General features: G+C 40.2%; 3 protein-coding genes across 3 annotated transcripts; 2 read left to right on the forward strand and 1 right to left on the reverse strand.

Annotated features, from left to right (window-relative positions):
- Positions 1-1,245: 1,245 nt before the first annotated feature.
- RB195_007381 (uncharacterized protein) lies at positions 1,246-9,233 on the forward strand (the record flags this gene model as incomplete). The annotated part of the gene is made up of 8 exons (XM_064180975.1): positions 1,246-1,332; positions 3,620-3,712; positions 3,784-3,870; positions 3,928-4,065; positions 6,059-6,164; positions 6,263-6,360; positions 7,291-7,434; positions 9,165-9,233. 8 exons carry the CDS (start codon positions 1,246-1,248, stop codon positions 9,231-9,233), a joined length of 822 nt encoding a protein of 273 aa, XP_064037803.1.
- Positions 9,234-10,715: 1,482 nt separating this feature from the next.
- Positions 10,716-21,802, forward strand: RB195_007382 (uncharacterized protein; the record flags this gene model as incomplete). Its single annotated transcript, XM_064180976.1, has 23 exons — positions 10,716-10,796; positions 13,548-13,638; positions 13,849-13,979; positions 14,100-14,198; positions 14,283-14,372; positions 14,431-14,629; positions 14,693-14,875; positions 15,647-15,721; positions 15,797-15,882; positions 15,960-16,052; positions 16,112-16,225; positions 16,331-16,516; positions 16,572-16,652; positions 16,764-16,867; positions 16,941-17,011; positions 18,055-18,180; positions 18,263-18,352; positions 19,223-19,318; positions 19,384-19,520; positions 21,191-21,282; positions 21,345-21,441; positions 21,505-21,627; positions 21,686-21,802. 23 exons carry the CDS (start codon positions 10,716-10,718, stop codon positions 21,800-21,802), a joined length of 2,562 nt encoding a protein of 853 aa, XP_064037804.1.
- A 1,707-nt stretch (positions 21,803-23,509) lies between these two features.
- On the reverse strand, positions 23,510-24,084 carry RB195_007383 (uncharacterized protein; the record flags this gene model as incomplete). Its single annotated transcript, XM_064180977.1, has 3 exons — positions 23,510-23,772; positions 23,841-23,905; positions 23,984-24,084. The coding sequence occupies 3 exons, from the start codon at positions 24,082-24,084 to the stop codon at positions 23,510-23,512; spliced, it is 429 nt and encodes a 142-aa protein (XP_064037805.1).
- Positions 24,085-24,301: the final 217 nt, after the last annotated feature.

The following is a 24,301-nucleotide window of genomic DNA, read 5'->3' on the forward strand; positions in this document are numbered from 1 at the left end:
GATAAAAACACTGACTTGACCCGTCGACTAGCCCCGGCTGGTCATTTTAAAGGCCAGTTACACGTCCGTAAACCTCAAACGATTCTGAATTGGAGTGAACGTGGGGGCGCAAGCGGATTGATTAACGCCAGAAACTTTATCCTTTATCATTAGCTTCATATCAATAAACTTTGACCACTAAATCACTCTTTGTTTTCAGGAATTGGGTTTAAACCTCATTTATCGTGAGCCAACCTAACTCACTCGTACATCTTACTTGCTTCTCAGTGGTCAGAACGCGCAAGCAGAAAGGACAACGGATTTCTGTCCACAAATTCAAACAGATCACTTCCATATGTTGATTTTCATAAATTTCGTCTTTGCATCGTAGCTACACCCTCACACTAGATCTTCACTGTAATCTCTGTGTAGAGATCGGTATAGTTCGATCAAAACGACATGAAGCTCAATGCAGTTACGTAAGCGGTTGCGCTCAAAATCCGCGTGTTGGAGCTAGCGGATTTTGAGCGCAACCGTCACGGTGGGACCATCACGAACCACTGCGGTGATTGGTACTAGCAAGAGTCCTCGCTCGACTGTAACCGCTGCGCTCCACTGCACCGCTTCGACTGTAGCCGCTTACGCAGCTGTACCGTGCTTCGGGTAGTTTTGATCCGACCGTACAAGGAGTCAATTAGAGCTAGGGATGATTCTTCTTCATTTTTCACTACGCTTAGCTCTGCACATTCTACGCAAAGCAAATAAGCAAATGATTCTGTTTAAAACACATCGCGAAGTTATGCGTTTCTTCAACAAACACCCTGCACATTTTATTCGACGCCAAAATACACTTTGCGGTAGGAGCAAGGCTGGCAAGTTTTGGATCGAGCCTGTCAGTTCCGTCGGTCCACGTATCAGAGGAACGTCTCTTCCTCACTAATCGATTCTAGATTATATTTACATTACATTGACGTTGCCATTCGCCTTTATAGCGCGAGTAAATGCTAGACAGTGTTTTGCAAGCAACTGAGGTGGTACTTCTGCAGTTGCACAACTCTTCTTTTATTTCATCCCGATTTTTTCTTTCCCTTGTCTGTTTTCCGCATAATTTCCACTTCTTTCATTCGGCTCACAACAACAATATGCCTGTGCACTAGTGGACGGGGTTGTATGATGAAATTTTGCATTATTCGTGTCATTGTTATTGATCAGCTCCGGGTGATTACTGTCATCCTCTTAAGTCTATCTTTGCATAGGTTCTACACAATGGTCACCAACGTTTACGTCTCAGCTGTTACTCAAGACAATATTTCACGTCATGAACTTCTCGCATGGGTAAACAGCAGTATAAAGGTTGGCTTACTTCTTCTTGTGAACATATTTTACCTAATAATGCGAATTTTTCTGTTGATGTGGTCGAAGAGTATAGTAGTGAATTTTATCATTAAATATTCAACCTCGAAATTTTTTTCCAAAACTCGACAGTAGAGATGTTTTGTTGCTTGCTGCTTTGCACTTTTGAATATACTATCAGCAACTAAACAACTGACTGCATAGGTGGTGGTGGCGGAGGGAACGAGGCGGGATTTTCAAATTGTATGAATAAGCTTGAGTCAGGTGATCAGTGAAGGTTTAAAAAAAAATTGTGAAACGGGAGTTGAGGGAGAGGGGCAAAAAGTGTTCATAATGGTTACCTAACCAGGTTTTTTGAGGAAGGAGAAGTCCAAAAAAAGGAAGATTAGATTGGAACCTTCGTGCTCTAGTGGGGATGAGGGCAAGAGGGAGTAATTGGGGAAATCCTCACGCTTTTCTCATATCTACAATAGAAGGTACTTGTGACCCTAAGGCAAGGTTTCGTCTTCTTTCTCGCATCCATTTGAACAAAGACGATCATAGTGTTTCCTTTCAGTTTTGTTGTTCAATTTTGAGGTAATTGATTGTTTAGCATTTTGCTCCGTATAGCGGTGTCGGTCCTAGCATCAAAGTCCGTTGTACTGTGACTGTTCTCTTTGTTGGTTTAGTTGCACAATCTATCTCGATTTCTGCCACAGCGCTTTATGGAGCAAGTTTATAGCGAGCGAGCGTGGTAGTCTTATAACACAAGTTTTAAGTTAAGATACATGGAAATCTGCATCATGTTGACGTAAAAAAGGCGGACAAGCAAACAAGTTAATGTTTCGAATAGTTTTATAATATGCTGTGTGTTGCCGAGTGCATATGAAGTAACTTATAATGTGTCGTAAAATTACTTATTATTTATTTCAGCGTTTCATTTAACAAGCTCAAATATTTTAGTTTGCTGGAAGAACCGCTGGTTTGCTAGATTCACTTTGTATAGGCGGAAGCTCTTAATTGAGAAAAAACCATGAGTAAATATTTATAGTGCAACCGTGACATAAATCAGTAAGTCGGGCTGTGGTATGCAGAAAAAAACAGACAGAACCTTGGAAACAACGGAAGCGGCGACTTCACATGACAAGATGGAATTTGCCGCGGTATTTGAGAAATATACGGTATACAGCATTCGATAATAACCACATATTAGGGAAAATTCAATTTTTGGAGCATTTGATGTACTTAAAGCAGGCACAAATGGAAAATACAGTCGGGTCAGAAGGTATTGATCTGCGCAGCAATATGGCGTAAGAAGTTGCGTGCAAATTTTGGTGGTTTCTAATTCTGATTTTTCTTTGCTCGCTATGATTCCTCCATAGATGAAGGCGTATAAAGTGGTTTTTATCCGTTTAAAGACTGTTCATTTAATTCTCGCTGTTGCGCACAGCACGGCACTTTCTTATGCTTGCAATGAATGCGAACTTATCAGGGTACGTAATGGATGCAGTCTCAGGACAGAGTTAAATAAGAGTTGCTTAGCGTCTCCCATTAGAATTGCAAAGGTTGCGACAGTATCTATTCAAGAGACAAATTTTTGTTGAATGAATGTATTATCAGTGCCCGCGTTCTGCTTTTTCTATGATTGAGAACAAATTAACTTGAACACTTTTGAAAAATGGCCATTAAAAACTAGGGGCAGATGTATTGAATACCCGGTGAAACAGATGCAGTTGTGTCTTTTTAAATTTAGAGCAGCATGGCACGAAATTGCCGGAGTTCCTCCAGAAGACGATAAGGTTGAGGGCGTAGATCACGAGTTTGAGTGCGATCAAACTCAATTTCTCCTATCTCTTGTGGAAAACGGCGTCGGAAGTGGTGCTGTCGGTCGAATTTTTCAACGAGGTGCCAAATATGAGGGCACTGTGTCTGTCAGAGAGCGAATGAGGCAGCATCAGTAGCTCGTTGGTTTTCTGATCTCTCGCAGAAGTATGCCTGCGCTTTCGTGGAAAGATGCCAAAGTATTCAATTATATCCTATGTTAAAGTGCCGTTACGAGGGCAATCTATTGGCAAGGCCGGGAACTTTTCATTCCGGCTTCATACCAGAGTCTGTTACCCAGCTAATAATTCTACTGCTGTATTTCCGCTAAGATCTTTTTTATATATATTTTTAGATTTTGTTAGTTGCTGGCCACTGGATGTAATAACAGACATGGTTTTATGATCAGAATAAGAATAAAGCGTTCTCAGGAGACATGGGAACTTTTGTTCATTATGGTTAAGTGTTGATAGATTATCAATTTTAGGCAAACTTTTCAAAGATTGAAGAAATGAGTACAGGTGCTGCTTACTGTCAGCTTACACATATGCTGTTTCGAGATGCCATCAATCTTCGCAAGGTGAAACATTAATGAGTTGACTTAATCCGTGAGAATATGTTATACAGGAACGAGTTTATATTATCTCTAAGGTTAAATGGAATAGCCGTAATGAGATGGATCATATCAGCAATTGGAAGATACTCGGTGCTGCGTGGAAAACGCTTGGAGTTGATAAGGTACTCTCATTTCGTATGAATTTATCTTCTTGAGATATTTTTCAATATAAATTTTAGCCGCTACAAGTGGAACGTCTAACCAAGGCGAAATTCCAAGATAATTTCGAGTTTCTCCAATGGTTTTTCAAATTCTTCAATGCAAATTATGTCGACGATGGGGAGGACTATGACGCTGTGGCTGCCCGTGGTGGTGAAGTTAGTTGTGATCTTTCAGGTCATCGTGCTCTCTTGCTTATTTACTCCCACAACATGAAAAATTACTGTCAGGGACAAAGTAATGAGGATCATCAAGGAGTAATAAGGGGTTAAGCAATTAAAGGGCCGTTGAAAACAACGTATCAAATCGAAACTGACGATGTTGGGTTTTTTTTTCTAGTTGGGCAAGTAGAGAGGTCGAGATGTAGATTACTAATATGGGCGTGATTCTGCTAAATTCCCCTCGATCGTCTTGGCGTTTTTTTCTACGAGGTACGTTAGAACGCGATATATTTGTACTCGTGAGGGTTCCTCAGCAACCTTTTCATTGGTTTCAGTTAAATAGAGTGCTGAAGAGATAAGACTTTCTGATTTTCGACACCCCGCTCGTGGATGCGGTGCGTGTAGAATGTTGATTCATTTTCACGCACCTCGCAGGAGCAAATGTCTTTTTTGAGGACTAACTATTAAGGAGAGTTCAGCAGAGTCGTGCGTATACTCGTAATCTACACTCCGAGCTTTATACTTGCCCAAAGAGACTTCAATATCGTCAGTTTTGTGATATGCTGCCCTTAAATTGACACCGCTATATTGTTCCTATCGCGCAGGTTCCAAAGATATAATTAGAATGCCTAATTGCATGCGCGCAAAATAGTAAGTAGAAAAGCATTTGTCCGTATATATTGCACCGATTTCGTTGATTTGAGAGTCTTTTCTATGTAGACGCAGTGAAACCTTTCAAACTAATGAACTTTAATATGTGTTAATCAGTGATACGACAAGTGCTTCTTTTGGAAATACCGGTATACTGATTTTTTTTTTATAATTCTTCAGACTAGAGGCGGATGTAGCGTAGTTTAACAGGTTCGGCTGCGTTTGAACGGACTATGGTTCCGAGCCTATAGGTTAATTTAAAGAAACCGTGAAATGAACTCTACGGTTTCTTTAAATTCATATAGTTCTTGATCTCCGGAATCAAAGAGGCAGGTCGTTGGGTAATGACTCGACCCCCTCGTAACTAAAAATTGCACCTTCGGGGGCTGCTCGTGCTTGCAAAGTTCCAAAGAAGAGTCCTTTCCGGATATTTGGCAGCGGATACTTCAGCGAGTAGATCTGACAGGTCCTGACCCTTTAGTATTTTTGAGTAGTTGAGCCGCATTAGCGACAGAAAAATGTAGCTATATCGCGGCCACCAACTGATACAGAGTCGGCGTAAAACGTGACGCATTCTCTGTGAAGGCATGCACTGAGGATCCTCTACACTGTGCGAACAACTTCCCGGATCTTCTTCCTTTTTTTCCTTTCGTGCTTTTCATTATTTTTTTGGGTATGATAGTGATAAATCGAGCTCTTGCATTAGCGGCTGCGCTCATCATGGTGCAGCGAGTGGTTGCGATCGAGGTAAGACCCTCGCTTGCTGCAAACAGACTTCAAAAATTGTATTCGCTAAAACTCCGGTCAAGAAATTTGCTATATCTTTTTCCGTCTACTTGTTTTCCTGGTACTTGAATTTAAAACGTAGATTTCTCTTACCTTCATTTGTTCGTAAACTTTCCCATTATTAAGAAGCCGATTCTTGAGCATCATAAAACCAACAGTGTGAGGAACTCTCCAAATAGTTATGAAGGCTCTTGCACTTTGCATAAGTTCGTTAAAAAGTTTAACTTCATTTGTTTTTTTTATTAGCTTACAAATTTTCAGCTATTTCTAATTCTAATTCTATTTTCTTTCTTTTTTATTAGCTTACAAATTTTCAGCTTTCTGTAAATGAAGTTGACCGATACAGTTTAATTTTGTAAGATAATTTACGATAGTGACTAGAAAATATTTCAAGCATCCGCTAAGACATGTTCGCGTTTTTTTTTTTTTCATTGTATCTTTAGAATGTTTGAGAATATTTGTAAAATGGAAGTAATGTGAAGCTTTGACTGATTTCAGTCATATTCCACATGTTTAAGCTTTCTGTTAGAGCTTTAATCTTCTTTTTGTTCAGCCCCTTCCAGCTGGCGCCAAGGGACCTGCTCCCACTCGCGTTGCGCCGGTCCGAACCACCACGAACACCACTGTCCGGACTTCTGTACCTTCTTTACCCAAAAAAGGCAAGTTTTTTTGTGCTTTGTTATCTCAGCACGACCAAAATGTCGCTCTCGGCTTCTCTTCTACTCCACCCTGTGACGTAATAGCGCAAGTTTTCCAGCACCACAACCTGTTTCTTCGTCCCGCACTAGTGCCGATTCATCCGCATTGAAGGAGCTTGAGCAGGAAATTGCCAAACTCAATCAACAGAATGAAGAGGTCTGTCGTTTCATCGCAACTTGAAGTTTGAATCCTTGTCTAGCGGAAGCTTTGTTTTTGTTCAAAAGTGTTCTGGGACATTGTATTTTTGTAAAAAGTATGGATGCGTATTATGCCCCTCCTTCCTTCCTTTTACCATAGCAACATACCAGCAACCATTTTGCAGGTAAAGGTTAAGCTATCAGAAGTTTTGGTTTTTATAGCTCAGTTTGAAGAGTATTTTGTCCCAGCCTGTGTTCGAAAAATGTTCAATGTCCCTGTCCTTTTCTATACAGTAGTAAACTGAGTTCGGGATGCAATTCACAAACGTTACAGCGAGAATTCTGCTAATGTAAGAAACTCAGGAATAATTAGCTGGCATGACGGAATAGAAATTCTGCGAAAACAAATGCAAAATAAGAACAGATTTCAAAATAACCGGAAAATGAGGGCGTGTAAGCTTGCAGCACTCTTATTTTGTAAGAATTGCCTTCGAAAACATGTGGGTTGTCGATTTGACTGATTACTCTGGGGCTGCTGACCGTTTTTTTTCAATTTGTAGGGGAATTGCGCGTTTTGTTTCTACAAGATCGATAGTCCTCGTCACGCATTCAAGAATTTGAGGGACACAGGTTCTGCATCCAGACAACTAGCAAAAGTTTTGTTTCTATAATCGTTGGATGATGAGCAATTGATAAGAAGAACTCGCTAACAAGATCTCGAATTTTACTGTGAAAATTTCAGGCAACTCACTTGCCCAATGATGATCAGGTGTTTCATTTGATGTAACTCTGATTCCTCTACACCTGATCCTCATTTCTTTCAAAACTTTGTGCAAATATTTACATCCATTAAAAATTGATGAAACTGTGATGGTGTCATTAGAACGCTTCGGTTTTTTATTATTGTTTTTGATGACGGTCTCTGCCACATCAACTGTTCTCTTTTCAGATGATGAGCATCAGTGAAACTTTGGAAAGTGAGCGCAACTTCTACTTTGAGAAGCTGAGAAAAATAGAAGATATGTGCAATTCGTGTGCAGAAAACGAGAATCCCGACAAGGATGCAATTCTAGCCATTCTTTATGAGTCTAATGTAAGTACTTGGGAATATGAGTGCCCTACTTTTTTTTTGCTTAGACATTTTTTTTTAAATTCAAACGCAGGTCTTTACTTATTAATTTAAAACATAAATATTTTATGAAAACAAGGAGGTTGAGGCGGAAGCAAATAGAAGTACACGTATGATATACCGTCTCGTAATAATTGCGCTGCGCTGCTACTGACAGCGTCATTACCGCCGCAGCCACATCGTAGCTCATGTCGCGTTGACGCTCCAAACAAACAAACCCTTCCCGCCCACTTCACTGGCGCCTGCAGTTCTCATATTTCCACTTTTTGTTTGAATCGAACAAAAGGCAAAATACGTGGTGACAAAGGTTGTTTGAAACTATAAATATAGTCGATGTTTTTTTTTGTTCGCAATCGTTAAATGGAAATGGAAATCACCCCTTCACTCTAGGGAATTCAAGGGATGAATTGAAAAACTTCCATTGATCGGTGTTATACTATACTTCTTCACTTCTTTCGCTTTCTTAGCTTTCTCTCTTTTGCAGAACTAACCGAAGAAAAATTGGCCTAGGCCTGACGCGGCGCGATTAATGCCTCGGAGATATGCATTGTATCTAAAAGAGTATCTCGAAGGTGCAGAGCTGCCTCGCATATACCTAACTTCCACATTGATTTTATGCAGAGTATAGATAGAAATGAAACAATAAAACGCTGTAGAAAGTGGGAAGGAGTTCAAAAGAATTATACGAAGTTTTATTGGATAACAAGTACAAGCAGATATGGGAATTTCTTACATGCTCTCTATACAAACATTGCATCTACATAAAAATGTGACAAAGCATTGATCTAACTAGTTTTTCTTTTTCAGTTGCATAGGTTTGGGGACAAAATTCATTCAACATTACCATCCTTTCGTTGCTACTTGAAACAGAAATAAGAGTTAACATATAGCGACAGATGTGAAGATTCTGAAATGAAGTCTATATAGGATTTGGTAAAAGTATATCACACTTTGATATCCATATGTTGATATATCTTAGACTTGGATAGAAAAACCTATTTAATTCCCTTATTTCTCGATAATATGCTCTCAGTTCGAATTATACCTGCTGTATAAATTCGCTTTACATTACTCTCCTTTTGTTCATATCACAATTCATAGTTTTTATCGCTCCGATGCGACGCAAATTTCTCACGCGGGAAGAGTCTGGTTGATCCCAGGCGCTCATGGAAGCTGCTGAAGCGGCAGCCGTGAGCTAAGGCGCGCTTCGCTGCTGGCAGCGGTGGTCGTGGGCATCCCTTTCCCTCACACTCGAAGATAAGTTATGCGAAGATACCACGGAGGAAGCAGACACCGCGCTAGAGCATTTCTAACCGTCATCTAAGATTTTAATCTGCTACTTTGTTTTTAACCGAAAAGGAGACCAACACTCAACGCCAAAAATGCCTATGATTTTTCGCTAGACTACCCTTTTACGTTACCCTGTGAACGTAGTAGTAGTAATAGTTCATTAAGATTTTTTTTGTATTTAATATGACCGCTGCGATGTTTCCAAAAGCAGAGTTCCATGTTGTGGTATGGTGTATTCTCGTAGACGTGTATTTCTCATTCTCTCTCCCCTTCTCTTTTCCCTCTCTCTCTCTTCTTTCTCTCGTTCTTCATCATAATCTCTATTACTCCAACACTTGTGTTCAAGCTAGGTTCAAATTGGCATTTAATACTAAAGTTCAGTCTAAAATTTGAAGTATTTGCAGACCGCAGAAAACGAAGAGGAAATCGCTACAAAAGCACCTGCAGTTGTGGATGATGACGAAACCTTCTAGGTTGCTCATTCGGCTTTGTTTTATTGACTCTTGTAATGTTCTTGTTAGAGGAAGCACCCGTGCTCATGATTCTATTCATTTAGTGTGTTTGTATTGATCAGCTGTTATTTTGGGAGGTGATTGGTTTCTAAACGCAATTTCTGCATAAGGAGCGAGTTTTGCTTCTTGTTATGATCAGTGCCTGCGATGTCGTGCAGATGTCACAAAGGAATAGAGAAGAGAACAGAACTTTTTATTCGATAGACGGCATTGAAGTGAATTTACATCACGTCATGTCGATATCCGCTCAGCCATTCATTAATTGTTGCTAGTTGTGCAGAATTCTTTAGTTCTACTCTTCAATGCTGAGCTTATTGTGTAGATCACTTTTCTGTTCCGCGAATCTAATATGCGAAGATATTGTGAGTACGGGTGCTGCCTTAAAACTTGATCAACAGGAGATTGGGTACTAGTTGCTTTTTTCTCTTATCCATGCTTTTTCCTTAAATATTAACGGTTAATCTAAACTCGTCCTCTATCAATGCGTAATCATAACGGGCTTCTATGTGACTGATTTGTTGTTCCTCGTCAACCGTGCGGAAGAATTGTTACTGTTCCTTCAATTGCATTTGCTTCGTATACTTATAATAGACTAACCTTCTACACTGTCTCAGCAGACGTTCACGAGCAAGTCGCGTTAAGATCACTATGAAGGTTGATTTTTACGTTAATCATGTCTCTTTTCGGTGTGTGCTAGTCATACATAATCCACTGCAGAAATTTAAAATTGGGACAAGTTTGCGTTATCAGGGAAGGTTGGACTGCAACTTGCGATGCTTTTAAAATATGCTTTTTTGATAGGATATTGTCTGGGAGAGATGAGCTTAGTGTGACTTCGCTCAAGCGCTTGTGACCACTTTTTAGGACAATTTTTTTTTGTATTTATTACTTATTCTTGTGATATTCGGACCCTTATAATAAATAGTTTGATAAACGACTCAAATTTTTGTTGATTGTAGTGATTGCCTAATTTATTGCAATATGTCTTTCTACAGGGAAGTTATATTCATCCGTACTTAACGCGATCATTGTGTTATACCCTAGTTACACTGTTCGAAGAATTTTGTCGCATATTTAAAGTTTTTATATATTTTAATTCCAGTTACGACAACTTTTTCTTGATTTCGAGAATAAGTTAGTTCTTTGGAAAAGATGAGTTTATGTGCGCCGAGAAATCAATTCATGAGAAATTTTGTTTTTTGTTCAATCAGTAGAGCACTAGTATTTTGTGAGCCCTTTTGGTGCTGAAAATTTCTCGTTTTTTTCTTCCGTTTTTTTTCCGTGCTCGAAAACTACACGTGCCTTGTAACATTTGGTCGAACTGCAGAGAATAACAACAAGTTTTACCACTATTTTAGCTCTGTTGGTCCGAAACTTTTTTTACTACTTAAAGACGGTGCTATTTCACCTTGGTCAGATTGAAAAGACAACGAATTTTCATACATGATGGAAACTGCAGATGACTCATTGCTTCGAGCATTGAATGCAAAAGCTGCTGGAACCGTAGCAATATTCGACAAAGGAGTAAGTATTTTATCAATGGAATATTAACTGTTGGTTTTGGGTCAAATTCTAGAATATACGTAGTATTTTTGTTTAATCGGTATACCTAAGTGATGTTTGATTGGGGCATAATGAATAGGATGTGTATTAAAGGCATCACCCCACGAATCTGAGGTGGTACGGATTTCAGGTGGAGTATTCTTACAAGGGATAGTAGATTATGGAGAGGAGGGTGATTCCGTCCATTTCTTCCTAATTGTCGTAAAAAAAACGGCCCGGAAGATACGGCACCGCACAAGGCTGGCGCGCTCCAGTCGACCTCCTTGTAGAAAATAGTGCGCTAGAGCGCCCGAAGCCGTCTTCCGGGCCCTTTTTTTACGGCAATTAGGAAGAAATGGACGGAATAACCTCCTCTCCATAATCTACTATCCCGTGCACGAATACTCCACCTGAAATGCGTACCACCTCAGATTCGTGGAGTGATGCCTTTAAACAAAGAGACTATGTGTATTACGGCGGATCCGTCGTTGCAATCAGCCCAAAAATAACTACAGTGACTGCGTAAAGGAGACCATTCTTTTGAGAGATTGAGTTCTGATCTCAAATGAAACGAAATCAACTCCAGAGGTAATGAGGCTAATGAGTTTATACATTATTTCTCTGACAAAAGTGCAGTGTAAGGAAGTATGGTCTTTTTGTCTACGTAGTAAGCAACAAAGTTTCTTTTTTAAAATCTCATAGTTAGTCTGATTTCCCACATATAAAATTTCTTGTTTTTTTTTTGTTAACGAACTTAAGTTTCATACGGCCTTAGTTTGTAACACCGCCAAGGTCAAATTTAAGAAAAAAAAAGTTATAGAATTGGTAAATAAATGAAAATGAAATAACGAACAAGTAAAGTAAAAGTAAATAGGAATAAATATACAGTACTCGCTCGCTATTCGAAGCTGATTTTATCGATATGCTCATCGAAACAGCAGTTTTTGCATGAAAAGTCTAAAGTCTCTGGTGTATAAATCCGCTTGGGATGCGCCAACGCGTTTTACTGCAATTCGTAATCGTTGAGGTTTTGGAACTCGTGTCGCATGGGTGAAGGGCTTGTTGGCACGAGTGTGGTTTCGAACCATTGACCGTGCCCCAATTACCGACTGCCCTACATCCCCTATTTATGCAAAAGCATTTTTGCATAAATAAAACCAAAATCTGTCTCTATTACCCCTCAAATCTCTACTGCTTGAATTTTGCTGTGAGCGTCGTTATTCAGTAACTCGTGCACTCTATTTTGCTCTAATTTTACCTCTATTTTCAGTTGTAGATTTTTTTCGCATAGTAACGATGTCTAAATTCCTTTTCTTTGAGTGACTTTATCAAAAATCATCATTAGATGAGAAATATGCTTTTTTAACTCTATTACGCGGGATGCAAATGACTTAGTTCTGTCAGAGATTGATCACTGTTTTAGTAAAAACGAATCTACACCGAACCGCGCTACACATTTACAACAAACTCATTTGTCAATGGGCGTCTCCAATATACGCATTAGCTATCCGAATAAATAGGGGGATTTTGAATATACTGAATTAGCCGTGGAGGAATGTCGAAGCAATGTGCAAACCATGAAGTAACCGTCGGTTTTTTAGTACTGTCCACAAAGTCACATCCTCAGTCATTTATTGAAATATTGCTCGGTTTTATTTTAAAGACAAGTGTTGAATACGACTCCTTACGACTACCTGTTGGGAAAATCCCACGGTACGCTCAATCTTACCCTCAGTGGGCTGCTAAGATTCGCAGAGAAAGAGTACACTGTCCTCACCATAATAGCTCAAACGATAAGTGTTTCAAAATAGGTTCTTTTTTTTTCATAGTAAGAAATGTACATAAAGATAAAAAGTTCTGGCAAAATGTTCCAATCAGTTAATACGGAATTTTTCGCTCTATTCGATATTTGTCTTGTGATACTTTAATTTTATTGATTCTCGTCTTAGAAATCATTAAAATGAAGTGTTAGGTTGAAAAAACGTAGCATATTCGAATATTTTTCTTGCATTTAATCGAGCTGTCGAATAAAATCGAATAAATAATAAATCGATACGGCTGTAATGCACCTGTTGTTGGTTCTCGCGTTCAAACGAACTACTTATACCCCAAAGAAGGGCTACACATCGGTTGACCAATTATCGTGGATTGAGTAAATTGAACTTACTAGTTTCTTTAGGAAAAGGTAATCTATAAAAAAATCTATCTCTGGAGCAGCTCCAGAGATTGCGGACCTTATCATGTAGATTAAATGCAGGAAACAAGTGTCGAAAACACTCAGTTTCGCCTACTTGACACTCTTAATAATCTAATAATCTCTAATAATCTTAAAGAACAGGCTTCTCTAAAATATTGAAAAATCAAAACAATACTGTCGGGTGCAGCGAGATATTCTCTATTGAATGATTTTTTTATGTCCTACCAACATTTTTTTTTACATTTGTTTGCATTTTTAGATTGAAAAGAAACCCTCACGATTTATTCACCAACCCAATAGTTCCCCATTTGCATCTGTCATGTAGTACCACGTGTCATACTCATGGGACCGTGCAACTGAAAATTTCAGCGAATTGTACTTGGATTTGGGACACTTAAACGAAGGAGCACTGTTTCTTTTGTTCTTTACTTCTACACCTTGATCATCTCCCATTAGTCATTTAAACAGTAAAATTCTCCAAATATTTTTCGAATTCCTTCTTTCTTTACATTGCTGCCTTCAATTTCTAACGCTAGGAATACTACGCCTGCTATGGTGCTGATGCAGTCCTCTTGGCCACTGAAGTTTTCATGAGCGATGTCTGCTTGAAAACACTCACAGTGAAAGGTATAGACAATTTAATTATCATATTGGTGACTTGCATATATTGCCTTCCGAACATGTACAGGCTGCACAACGTTAGTAACTTCGGTTAAATCCAGTATGAATGAGGATGTTAAAGATTGTTTATGTAGCAGTCCCTAAGCTTGCGTACAATGCACCAAATTTGCGAAACCCACTGTAAATGTCGTGGCACTATCTGTCTTCGAAATTCAGGAGAGTTGCTCCAGTATCTCACTATGAACCATGGGCAGTACCAAAGAACTGTACGTGAGCTGTTAATGTTCTTGCGTTACCGTATCGAGTTGTATGGTTTGGAACAAGATCAGTGGATTCTGAAAGCAAAGGTTTTTGTCTTAATTGAACTGGACTTTTTTCTAACTTTAAATGCCTGTTTTCAAACCGATGGTTTACATTGTTTCGACGGTAAGTTAGAATCACATGAGCTTTCCATCTTGCTTATTCAGGGTACGATAGGAAACCTCGGCGATTTCGAAGATATTGTTGGAGATGTTCCGGGGTGTGGCAACGTAATTATGGCGATAAAAATTGGGAGTGGAGAGGACGTATGTATTTATTTATATTTATGTCTATGTCTATTTATGTCTTCTGCGTGTTTATTGCTTTCGTTTCTAACAGTTTTTTTCTAGAACACTGTGAGTGTATGTTTTGTAGACCTTATGGAATTTCGTGTACTAACATCAGAATTCATTGATTCGCCACTTTTTTCCCATGTCGAGGTTTGTGCAGCAAGTACCAAATCTCTTGCTTCATTTGTGTTAATGGTTTTTTTTTCAGCAGTGTATAGTTGGCATCGCACCTCGTGAATGTCTTGTTTACGTTGACAATGGGAATTGTCAGTTCAGTGGCAAAGACCGTCCTAAAAAATTGAGCGCTCTCCTTAAGAAAGTAGGGGTGCTTGAAACGAAGACTGCTTCTATGGTAGAAATATGCGACTGGGAAGAAGTATCAAATATTTTTCGTACTGGCTGTGACTGTAAGTTTATTAGTCATGAGTGTGTCATTGTTCACAGTAAAATTGTCTGCAAGTTTGTTGCAGATGCTTCGCTTTCTGAATCTATCAAACGTTGCCTTTGCGGTTTGTACAACTATCTCAAAATGACCGAGCAAGAGGCCTATCTAAATAAGTTCTCCTTGTCCGATTTTCGTACTTCTGGATTCATGCAAATAGATGCAGGAGCTGTTCGTGCACTTGAACTGTTCTCACTGAATTATCACCAAGGTAAGGTATTCTACACACTTCTATTCACTTTTTTTTTGCAGAGAATTATGTTTCTTAATAAAAATAGAGTTTGGTATATAAAAATACGAGATGTAGATAGTTTAAAAGACAATACCATGAGGAAGGTTTGTTAGCACACCACAGTCTACTCAGTAGTGTGTTGTGTGTATGTGTGGGTGTGGGTGTGGGTGTGTGTGTGACTTCTGAAAACGATTGGGCAGTCTACATAGAAGGTGTTGGAACGCGTTGTATGCAATGCCTCCTCGGCAAACGCGTGCAGTGAGCTTTTTCTACAGTACTCGGAAAACTCATAACTTTCTTCTTTTTGAAATTTATTGTTTTTCATTATTTTTTTCGTGTAGTATTGCATGAATAGGATTGGTAGTCTTTATGAAGTCATTTTGAATTAGTTTTATCTTTTATCAATGCTAATCATGCACAAGTGCATCACAGAAAAATGGAACAGAAATTTATTCCTGGAAGCTAAAATCTTAGAGGTATCCTACGAGCAAAGGAAGCGTTAAACTAATGGAAAAGGATTTTTTTAAAGAACATGTAGTCCTATTCATGCATTCTTATACGAAAAAATAATGGGAAATTATAAAAGTAAAAAGGAAAGAGGCGCAGGAATTTTTCCACATTCTGTAGATAGAGCTCAGCACACATTCATCGAGGACACGTCAAAGCACTGCAACATATTTTAGGACGAGATGCGTTGGGAACTCTGAACGTTCGATGAACTTTGAATCTTATTTATTGTGACGTTTCCAGAAGCTAAAGGAAGTTGTGGGACTGTTTTCGGTTTAATGAATAAGTGCCGAACAGCCGCTGGACAAAGACTACTTCGTAGGAATTCTTTTTTTTTCTGTGGTTTCGTTTTTTTTTTTGGTCGGACAAACTTGTGTCAAACTTGTCTTCTAGGGGAATGGCTAGCGCGTCCATTATGCGATCTAAGGCAAATTACCGATCGTCAAGATGTTGTGGAATCCCTTGTAATGAACGCCGAGGTTGGCTTACTATCTTTGCTTCAGAACCGTTTTTTGAACTTTCGGGAATCACTTTTTTTCTGAGGCAATTTATGTAGGTTCGCGGAACTTTAAGTGATGTGCTTCTCCCGAAGGTTCCTGACAGCACTACTCTTGCGAGAAAGCTACTTCTAAGCAGGGCTAAACTACAGGTACATCAACTAAGGTTTTCGAATTTCTTGACATTATCGCAGTTTCTACCATTACTTAGGACTGTTACCGCGTTTATCAATTGGCTCTACTCCTGCGGCATTTCGAGAGATCGTTGCGCGACCTCTTCGACAATGATGAGAAGAACAGGCCTGCCATCAAGGATCTAATGCTTGTAAAATCTACATCTTGTTGTCCTTCACTTCCGCTAGTTTTACCAGAAGATTTCAACAACATCCTTTTGAAATCTATTAGGTTATCAATTACAAATGAATTTTAGGAACCTATCTGCTATGCGCTTCTGCACTTCAAAAAATATTGCGAGCTGATCAGTAGTACCATAGACGAGGATTACCTTGAGAAGACAGGGGATTTTCGAATACGACCGGATATCGACCCTGAGCTTCTCCGGATCAGCGATGACATGCATGGTTTGGAGAAGAAAGCTGAGAAAGCTAAAGCACACGTTCGTAGCTTCGTGATTACCGCCGTTTTTATTTTCAAATATTTTTTTTGTTCAGTTAGCAACTAAGTTGGATCTTGAATCCATCAAGCTGGATTCAAATCCTCAATTGGGATTTTTCTACAGGGTCACGCTAAAGGTAAGCGTAACAGCAGCTATTACACATACTCATATGTCATGAATTTTTTCTGTATTTTGTTCTTTTTGCTTTGTGTAACAGAGTAGGACATATTCGTTTCTAACATTTTAGGAAGAAAAGAACATTCGAAAGTGCAAGTTTATAACTGTCATCGATACAAGCAAAGGTTCTGGGGTGCGCTTCAATGATGGTGATTTGGCTGAAATAAACGAGCGGTCAGTTCACTGTTTTCGGCTGCTGTCTGCTGATGACTTCCTATATTACATTATCTAAGAATTTCTTTTAAAGCTATCAAGTGCTGAGTAACATCTATCGAACCGCTCAACAAGATCTGGAAAGAAAAGTTGTCGCCACTTGCGGTTAGTTGTCTTCCCTAATCCTAAGTATTTCCGACTTAAATGTACTAAACTAAATTGTTCTTGAAGAAAGTAGTAGAAATTTACGGAATTGGGAAACGCAGCTTGAGAACCCTGAAGGCGTTGTTCCTCTTCTCCTTTATTCAAACTCATTCTCACGTATTAAAGGCATCACCCCACGAATTTGAGGTGGTACGGATTTCAGGTGAAGTATTACGAGGTCGTAGATTATGGAGAGGTGGGTGATTCCGTCCACTTTTTGCTGATTGGCGTGAAAAACGTCCCAGAAGATGCGGCATGTGCACACGGCTATCGCGCTCCAGTCGAACTCGTTGTAGAAAATAGCGCACCGGAACGCTCGAACCCGTATCTTCCGGGCCGTTTTTTACGGCAATTAGGTAGAAACGGACGGAATCATCCCTCTCTCCTTAATCTACGATCCCGTTTACGAATACTTTACCTGAAATCCGTACCACCTCAGATTCGTGGGGTGATGCCTTTAAGGCATAGACGACGCGATTATACCCATTACAGAAAAGATTAATTATCTGAGGAGAATCTGCTAGAAGTTATCAAATACGGTAACACCTTATTGCTCGAATTCTACTAATTCGCAGTTCGCAGTGAGTACATATTGAGAGAAATGGAGCATCAGTAAAACAGAGTCAAGAAGAAAAAAAAGGAAGTCAAACACTACGACAATTGACGCTGTAATTGTTTGTCTTTCCTGTTCATTGCCTTATTTCTTATTTCCTTAATTTCTTATTACCCTGAGAAAATGTCGCCCTTCTCCTAGCGATGGTGCTTAAATCATGAAGCTAGTGCGAGTTTGAGAAATTGGATTTGCTTTTTCCTATCAACGCATTATTTACTGGAAAATAACTTAAAAGAGCGCCAAGTAGAAAGAGAGTAAATCTATACATCTAGAGAGATTAGTTGAGCGTATGATAAATAACGAAATTCTTATCAGAGAAAGGTTTAGGCGAACTTGAAGGGCATACCTTTCACAACTTTCACTATAATTCGATCACCTGATATATTTGCAGCTGGTTATGCGTTTGCCCTCAGTGAACTCAGCAACGCATTAGCCACAATCGACGTGCTAACAAGTTTAGCTCGATTGGTTGCGGATTCCGCTAGCGAATACGTGAGGCCGAAGCTTGAGCCTATGGGTAAGGTTCCACTATAAGACAAATACATTTCTTCTACGCATTTCGATCCCTGCTCATCTTTCTCTCTTTTTTCTTCTTTTAGGCAGTGGAGTGTTTGAACTGAAGAAATGTCGCCATCCTGTATTGGAAGTTCTGCTTGATGAACATTTCATTCCAAACGATGTTGATCTTGGTTTGTTTTTGTTTTCACTGCGTTGCTCTCGGATGAGTAGCGATATTGTATCGTGGTATTCTAATAGTTGACGTGATGTTTCTTCACGAAATTTTTAAGTTGCATTTGATTTTTTTTTTGTTTTACGGCCCAAAAGGGCTCCGAGAGAACAACGATTCTGTCAATTAGCGCTGTGTGCAAATACGGCATGAGATTGGAGTCAAACTAATGCCACATGCATAGTGTCCGCCTGAGTAGACATGTTTGCTCGGGAACGTTTCCACGACACGACTGAACGTTGTCGTGTGAGATTATGAGTTTAGCTCGAGTGGGTTACTTAGTTGTGAATGATTTGCAGTTCACGATATGGGAGAAAATGGCTAGGATTTTCCTTGGCAGATAATCGTACTTCTTTACTTTACGAGTTTCGAAAGAAAGTAAAGTCAAAGCGGCATGAAGCACGGTACAGCTGCGTAAGCGGTTGCGCTCGAGGCGGTGCGGTGGAGCGCAGCGTTTGGTATCGTTTGGAATGCTATCACCGTTCATTGCTGCCGTTCTCAATGATCCCACTTCGATTCCAACCGCTATCTCCACCGCGGCGCTTCGGGCGCAACCGCCTATTCAACTAGGCCGTGCCTCATGTCGTTTTGACTCGACTAATGCATTGAGTGTAGCAGCACAGAGATTTTGTTGCTGAATTAGACTACTCAAATTTTATTAAACTTTATTTGAGGACATGAAAGCGTGGGTACGTTATATGCAGTGAATAAAAGTACTGTTGCCCTGCAAAAAATCTTTTAATGTCTGGATTTACGGAAGCGAAAATCCTTACTTGTTACTTCCACGTTTGTGCGTTTCGTTCCTTTTTACTTACAGCTGTTATGGTTTTAGGAACAAATCGAATGATTATTTTAACCGGTGCAAATATGGGCGGAAAGAGCACTTACCTCAGATCTGTTGCTATTTCGGCGTTGCTGGCTCAGATAGGTAATATTAAAAGTTAACTTCCCAGAGGATGTTTTTTTTCAGTAAAACAGTTGCTTGAATTGTAGGCAGCTTTGTGCCTGCTTCGTACGCACATCTTTCGATAGTGGATGGTATCTTCACACGTGTTGGTGCGAGTGATCAGCAGACAAGAGGCATTTCCACATTTATGGCCGAAATGCTTGATAGTGCTACAATCTTAGAGGTAAAAATAATCATGTGTATGTAATGACCTTCCTTGTTTCACCACTTACTAGGAAGCATTGGAGATATTACTTTGTTTTTAAACAGATGTGATATATTTGTGGCAAGACAACCTGAAGCCTTCTGGAATTGAAGCGGCTGCACTTGAGGTGGCTCTCTGAGATGGGTCCTTATATAGTAGAGTCAAAACGACATGAAGCTCCGGTGCGGTTGCGTCAGCGGTAGCGTTCGAAGCGGGCAGTGGAGATAGCGGTTGCGATTGAGGTGGGACCATCGCGAACTACACCAATGAACGGTAGTGGAAGGGCTCCTCACTCAATCCTAACCGCTATGCTCCACCGCACCGCTTTGAGCGCAACCGCTTACGCAACTGCACCGTGATTCATGTCGTTTTGACCCGACTATACGTCAGTGCAGCCCGATTGCAACAAGAGAGGGCACCGCCCACATCGTCACCGCCGGGTCCGCGACAATTTTGGCTGAAACTCTATACTTATCCCACACAGTCAAAAAAGAACCAAAAGAAAGCACAGAGAGTAACAACAGAGACTGAGATGAGAACAACTAGAGAGACAACAACTAGAACAACTTAAGTGATATTTTAAACTTTGGTTTTGTCATTAGAATTTAAATTTAAGCATAGCTAGATCAAAGTGGCAAAGGGGATTACTTGCTGATATCTTATGAGATCTCCAGCTACACATTTCCTAGGGCTAAACCTGGTTTATCTTGGACGTTCTATGAAAATGGAGAATGATTTGAAGGAGGAACTGAATAGAAGGATGAGAGCAGCGTTGACAGCATTTGCACCCTTCAGGGAAGCTACGGACCAATTGATGGACCAGGAGTTCCATGCCCATGTGTTTGACTCGACAGTTCTTCCAGCGCTGTTACGCAGCGAAGACGTGAGAAGACAGCGCTGCCACGGCTAGGAAATTGATCACTACCCACAGAGCCCCTGAGAGATACCTTCTGAAGTTTAACCAGCACACACAACACTTAGCCAGTCTTCGCAGCCCCGACTTAGGAACAATGTCCCGTCTTTGCGATCCAGAGGAATATGTATCGAAATTAAACAATGGTGAGCCGGTCACCTTATGAGAGGAATCGACGATAGATGGACTAAAAGAACGCTAGAGTGGATCCCAATAGATGCTTAACCCCCTCAACGGAGACCACCGACAAGATGGAGTGATGTGTTCGCTACACGGATTGACCAGCTGAGAGCTCAGGTAGATATGGCTCGAGGGCGTCGTCAATGTCACTCACGAAACTTGAAAACATTTTGGATGAGAATGTTTGGGGAACTAAACGAGTGGGAAAGATACCTGGAGCCCGGGCGTCCAGAAAAGATGGGCCATCTAAGAATTTAAGTAAGGCCGATTTTATAATTTCCCAAGAATTCGGCGCGACTCGAGTAGTCCCAACGACCCAACACTTGTTGTTGCGTGTGATTTGCTACGCGGTGAAAAAAAACTAGATCCCGTGTTTTTAGTTGATTTTCTTGAGCTGTATCATATATCCCTTGTGTTACGATGAATTTAAGATGAATATATTCTTTATTTCTTGTGTAAAATTATAACAACTCACTACCGAAAGTTTTTGTTGTTGCTCTTGATGATTCCCCCGTTGAACGAATTATAGCAGCAAACACCTTGGAACTTCGTTCAGACTGCTACATCCAACTCATTGGTGATAGTGGATGAGTTGGGTCGAGGAACTTCAACATACGATGGGTTTGGACTGGCTTGGGCCATCGCAAAGTGAGTCTTCCTTCTGTTTTGTTTCTAGTCACTCCTCACTTTTTATCGGGACCTCTATCCAGAGACTTATTAACAAGGGTGCGATGTTATTGTTTGTTTGCAACCCATTTTCACGAAATGGGAGCGATTGCAAATTATCCTGGAGCAGTTGCTATGCAGGTGAAGTGGTGTGAGGTCTACTCTTCATTACTACTAGTCATTAACTCAATCAATGTTTTACAGATGTCTGTAGCCGTAGAAGACGGACAACTTGCAATGTTATATGAAATACGTCCAGGCGTAGCTCAGAGCTCTTTTGGTATCCATGTCGCCCGTACAGTAGGATTTCCTGAGAATATTATCGAAGTACTGTTTCACGTTAGCTTAAACATAAACATTTTTCCTTACATAAACATACTTGCAGGAAGCGTCGTGTTTCCTTAACGAACTAGAGAAAGTGACAAGTGAACCAGAAATAAACGAAGCCATAAAGAAATTGCAGTCGGCTGACGACAGTGAATTAATGCAGATATTGACTTGAGGTCTTTTTTTCTCCATCCACTACATTTTTTGATTCCATTACTTTTCTCATTACTCATATAAAACCGGTTGTTTGATACTCCATTTTCTACTTACTGGTGACTTGTTATGGTGGCCTACAGGTAGTCTAAGAAATTTCCTCAACAGCTATAACGTAATATGTTAATTCTTTCTCCTAACAACTTGCATTGTATGAAGTTAAGAAGTTAGTGCGATTGTGCAAAGATTTGATTGTACATTTATTTCAGCTGGTCTCTCCTTTCTGTAGCATGTAAGACCTTGCGATGGATACTAATTCATATTGACTCTTTAAAGAAATGAAGAGTTCTAGAAAACTGTAAAAATATAAGCATAATAAATTTTCTGCAACAACATTTTCTGCACGAAATGAATACATTACCCTCTCCCTAATCGAGGAAGCAATGTGAGGATCATGGAGTGAAAATAATAGACAATAGGAAGGGAAAGTGTTCAGAGTCAGAATTAGTTTGAAGGTTCAGTTGGATTCATAAGTATTTCCAGCTCAAAAAGACCTGAAGTTCAGTGCAGAAGAGTCTCTGGACTTTAGAAGCGGCTGTTCTAGAAGGGGAGCAGTGAAGCTAGCGGATGCGAACCACGCGTTTGCTCACGAGGATGACGAGCGTCCTACCTCGATCGCAATCGCTTGCTCCACTAGACCATTTCGATGTGTAACAGCTTACGCAATTACACCAGGTTTATAGTTGAGTCAAAACCACATGAACCACGGTCCAGTTGCGTAAGCGGTTGCGCGAAGAGCGGGGCGGTTTAGATAACGGCTTCAATCGCGGTGGGAACATCCCCAACTGGAGCAATGAACGGTGTCCTCACTCGATCCGCTCCACCCTAGCGCTTCGAACACAACCGTCTACGCAAATGCATCGTGCTTCAGGTCGTTTTGACTACTATAGATCATTTTGACCCGAGCAGGCGAGTTTGTTCTGGAATTGTTTTATGTTATGAGCTGTAAGCACAAGTGTAACACTGTGAACTAAATTCATCGTTTGACAGTAATAATCAGCGAAAATCACAATGAAAGATGTAACACATCACAATGCCTTGAAACTTCCTCATATTCTTTATGGTATTGTAGAAACTTATCTTAGCAGTCAACACGAGGATCTTCATCATACTATGGAATAAAAAGAAAGGAGTGGTGGCAAGACAGGATTAATTAAGAGACATTAGACCGCGTCTCGAGCAGTAATCACCTTCCGCGGACTACCCGTCATATCCACGATATGCTCCTTCAGCTACTAGCACCACCTTAAGAGTGTGGGAGGGAACACATGAAAAAAAACCACCAGAATTTCCCTTTTCCCCTTGTTTCCATCCGTGGATATCGACAGTTTTGTCGATTACATACTATTGTCATGTTTAACCAAAGTGGTCGCTGTATGAAATTTTGCTTGAAAGAAGAATATTAAGTAATAATTGCTCGTATTCAGGGTACTTGATAATTCAAGGGATAATGAAATCGATCGATGGAAAAGAGCGTCAGTAAAGTCAATGAAATATTGTTCTGAGTCTTAACGAAATGAAAGAATAGAAAAAGAAATGCAAGTACAAATGAAGAGTTATGCTCGGAAAGGGGTTCCGAAATTCTACCTTGTTTAAACGCCTAACTACGCAGGTAAAAATAAGTAAATCGGCCACAATCTTACGAACCCACGAAAAGACTTTAAAGGAATCAATTCCAGTCACCTGGATCACTTGACTCCTGTTGTTTATCGATTTGCTCGACCCGACGCCGGCATTGAACACTTCCTTTTTTGTTGATCGCACACCAGAGTCGCCTCATTGGTTTCTCCTTTCGAGTGGGGCACGAAGAGCGTAGAATTTTCCTTTGAAGGAATGTGTGAAGAAGTCTGACCATCGGGTCGGCGGACTTCCTGTAGTGCGCTTGATATTGCGTGAAACCCAGTCGCGCACGGCACGGTCCAACGGTTGTTGCTGAAAGGTATCACATGACCGGCCCACTTTATTTTGCTTTCCTTGTCAAATGCAGCGGGGTCTCTAACCTTCGATCCTTGACGTAGAACAGAACGTTGAATCTCGTCCCTCACTTATGTGAAGCGGGATACTCCTAATACCGCTATTTCGATATATATATATATATATATATATATTCGATACGGTGGTGTTAAAAACGTGAGCACGGAACCGGCTGCTCTTCATCTTCTTCACTTCATCCTCGATACTCTTATAAGCTTCCCAAGCCGCTCGTTTCTTCCTTCCCAACTCGGGTGAGATATGAAAACTCATTCCAATAAATATAAACAAGCGCATAATCTAGCTGGATTGTGCAATTGCACCAGACGCTTGCATGGTTCCTGTTTAAAAAAAAACTCAATTGTTGTGTTCTTGCTTCTGGTCCATGTACAGTAGATCATGGTTGAAACCCACGCCGCCTTTTAGGCACAGTCGGCTCAAAACAATCAGACTAGCAACGCAATGTGTAACTAGTTGCGCTCGAAATGAC

The sequence above is a fragment of the Necator americanus genome, chromosome I (genome assembly GCF_031761385.1).
Source record: "Necator americanus strain Aroian chromosome I, whole genome shotgun sequence".
Taxonomy (NCBI): domain Eukaryota; kingdom Metazoa; phylum Nematoda; class Chromadorea; order Rhabditida; family Ancylostomatidae; genus Necator; species Necator americanus.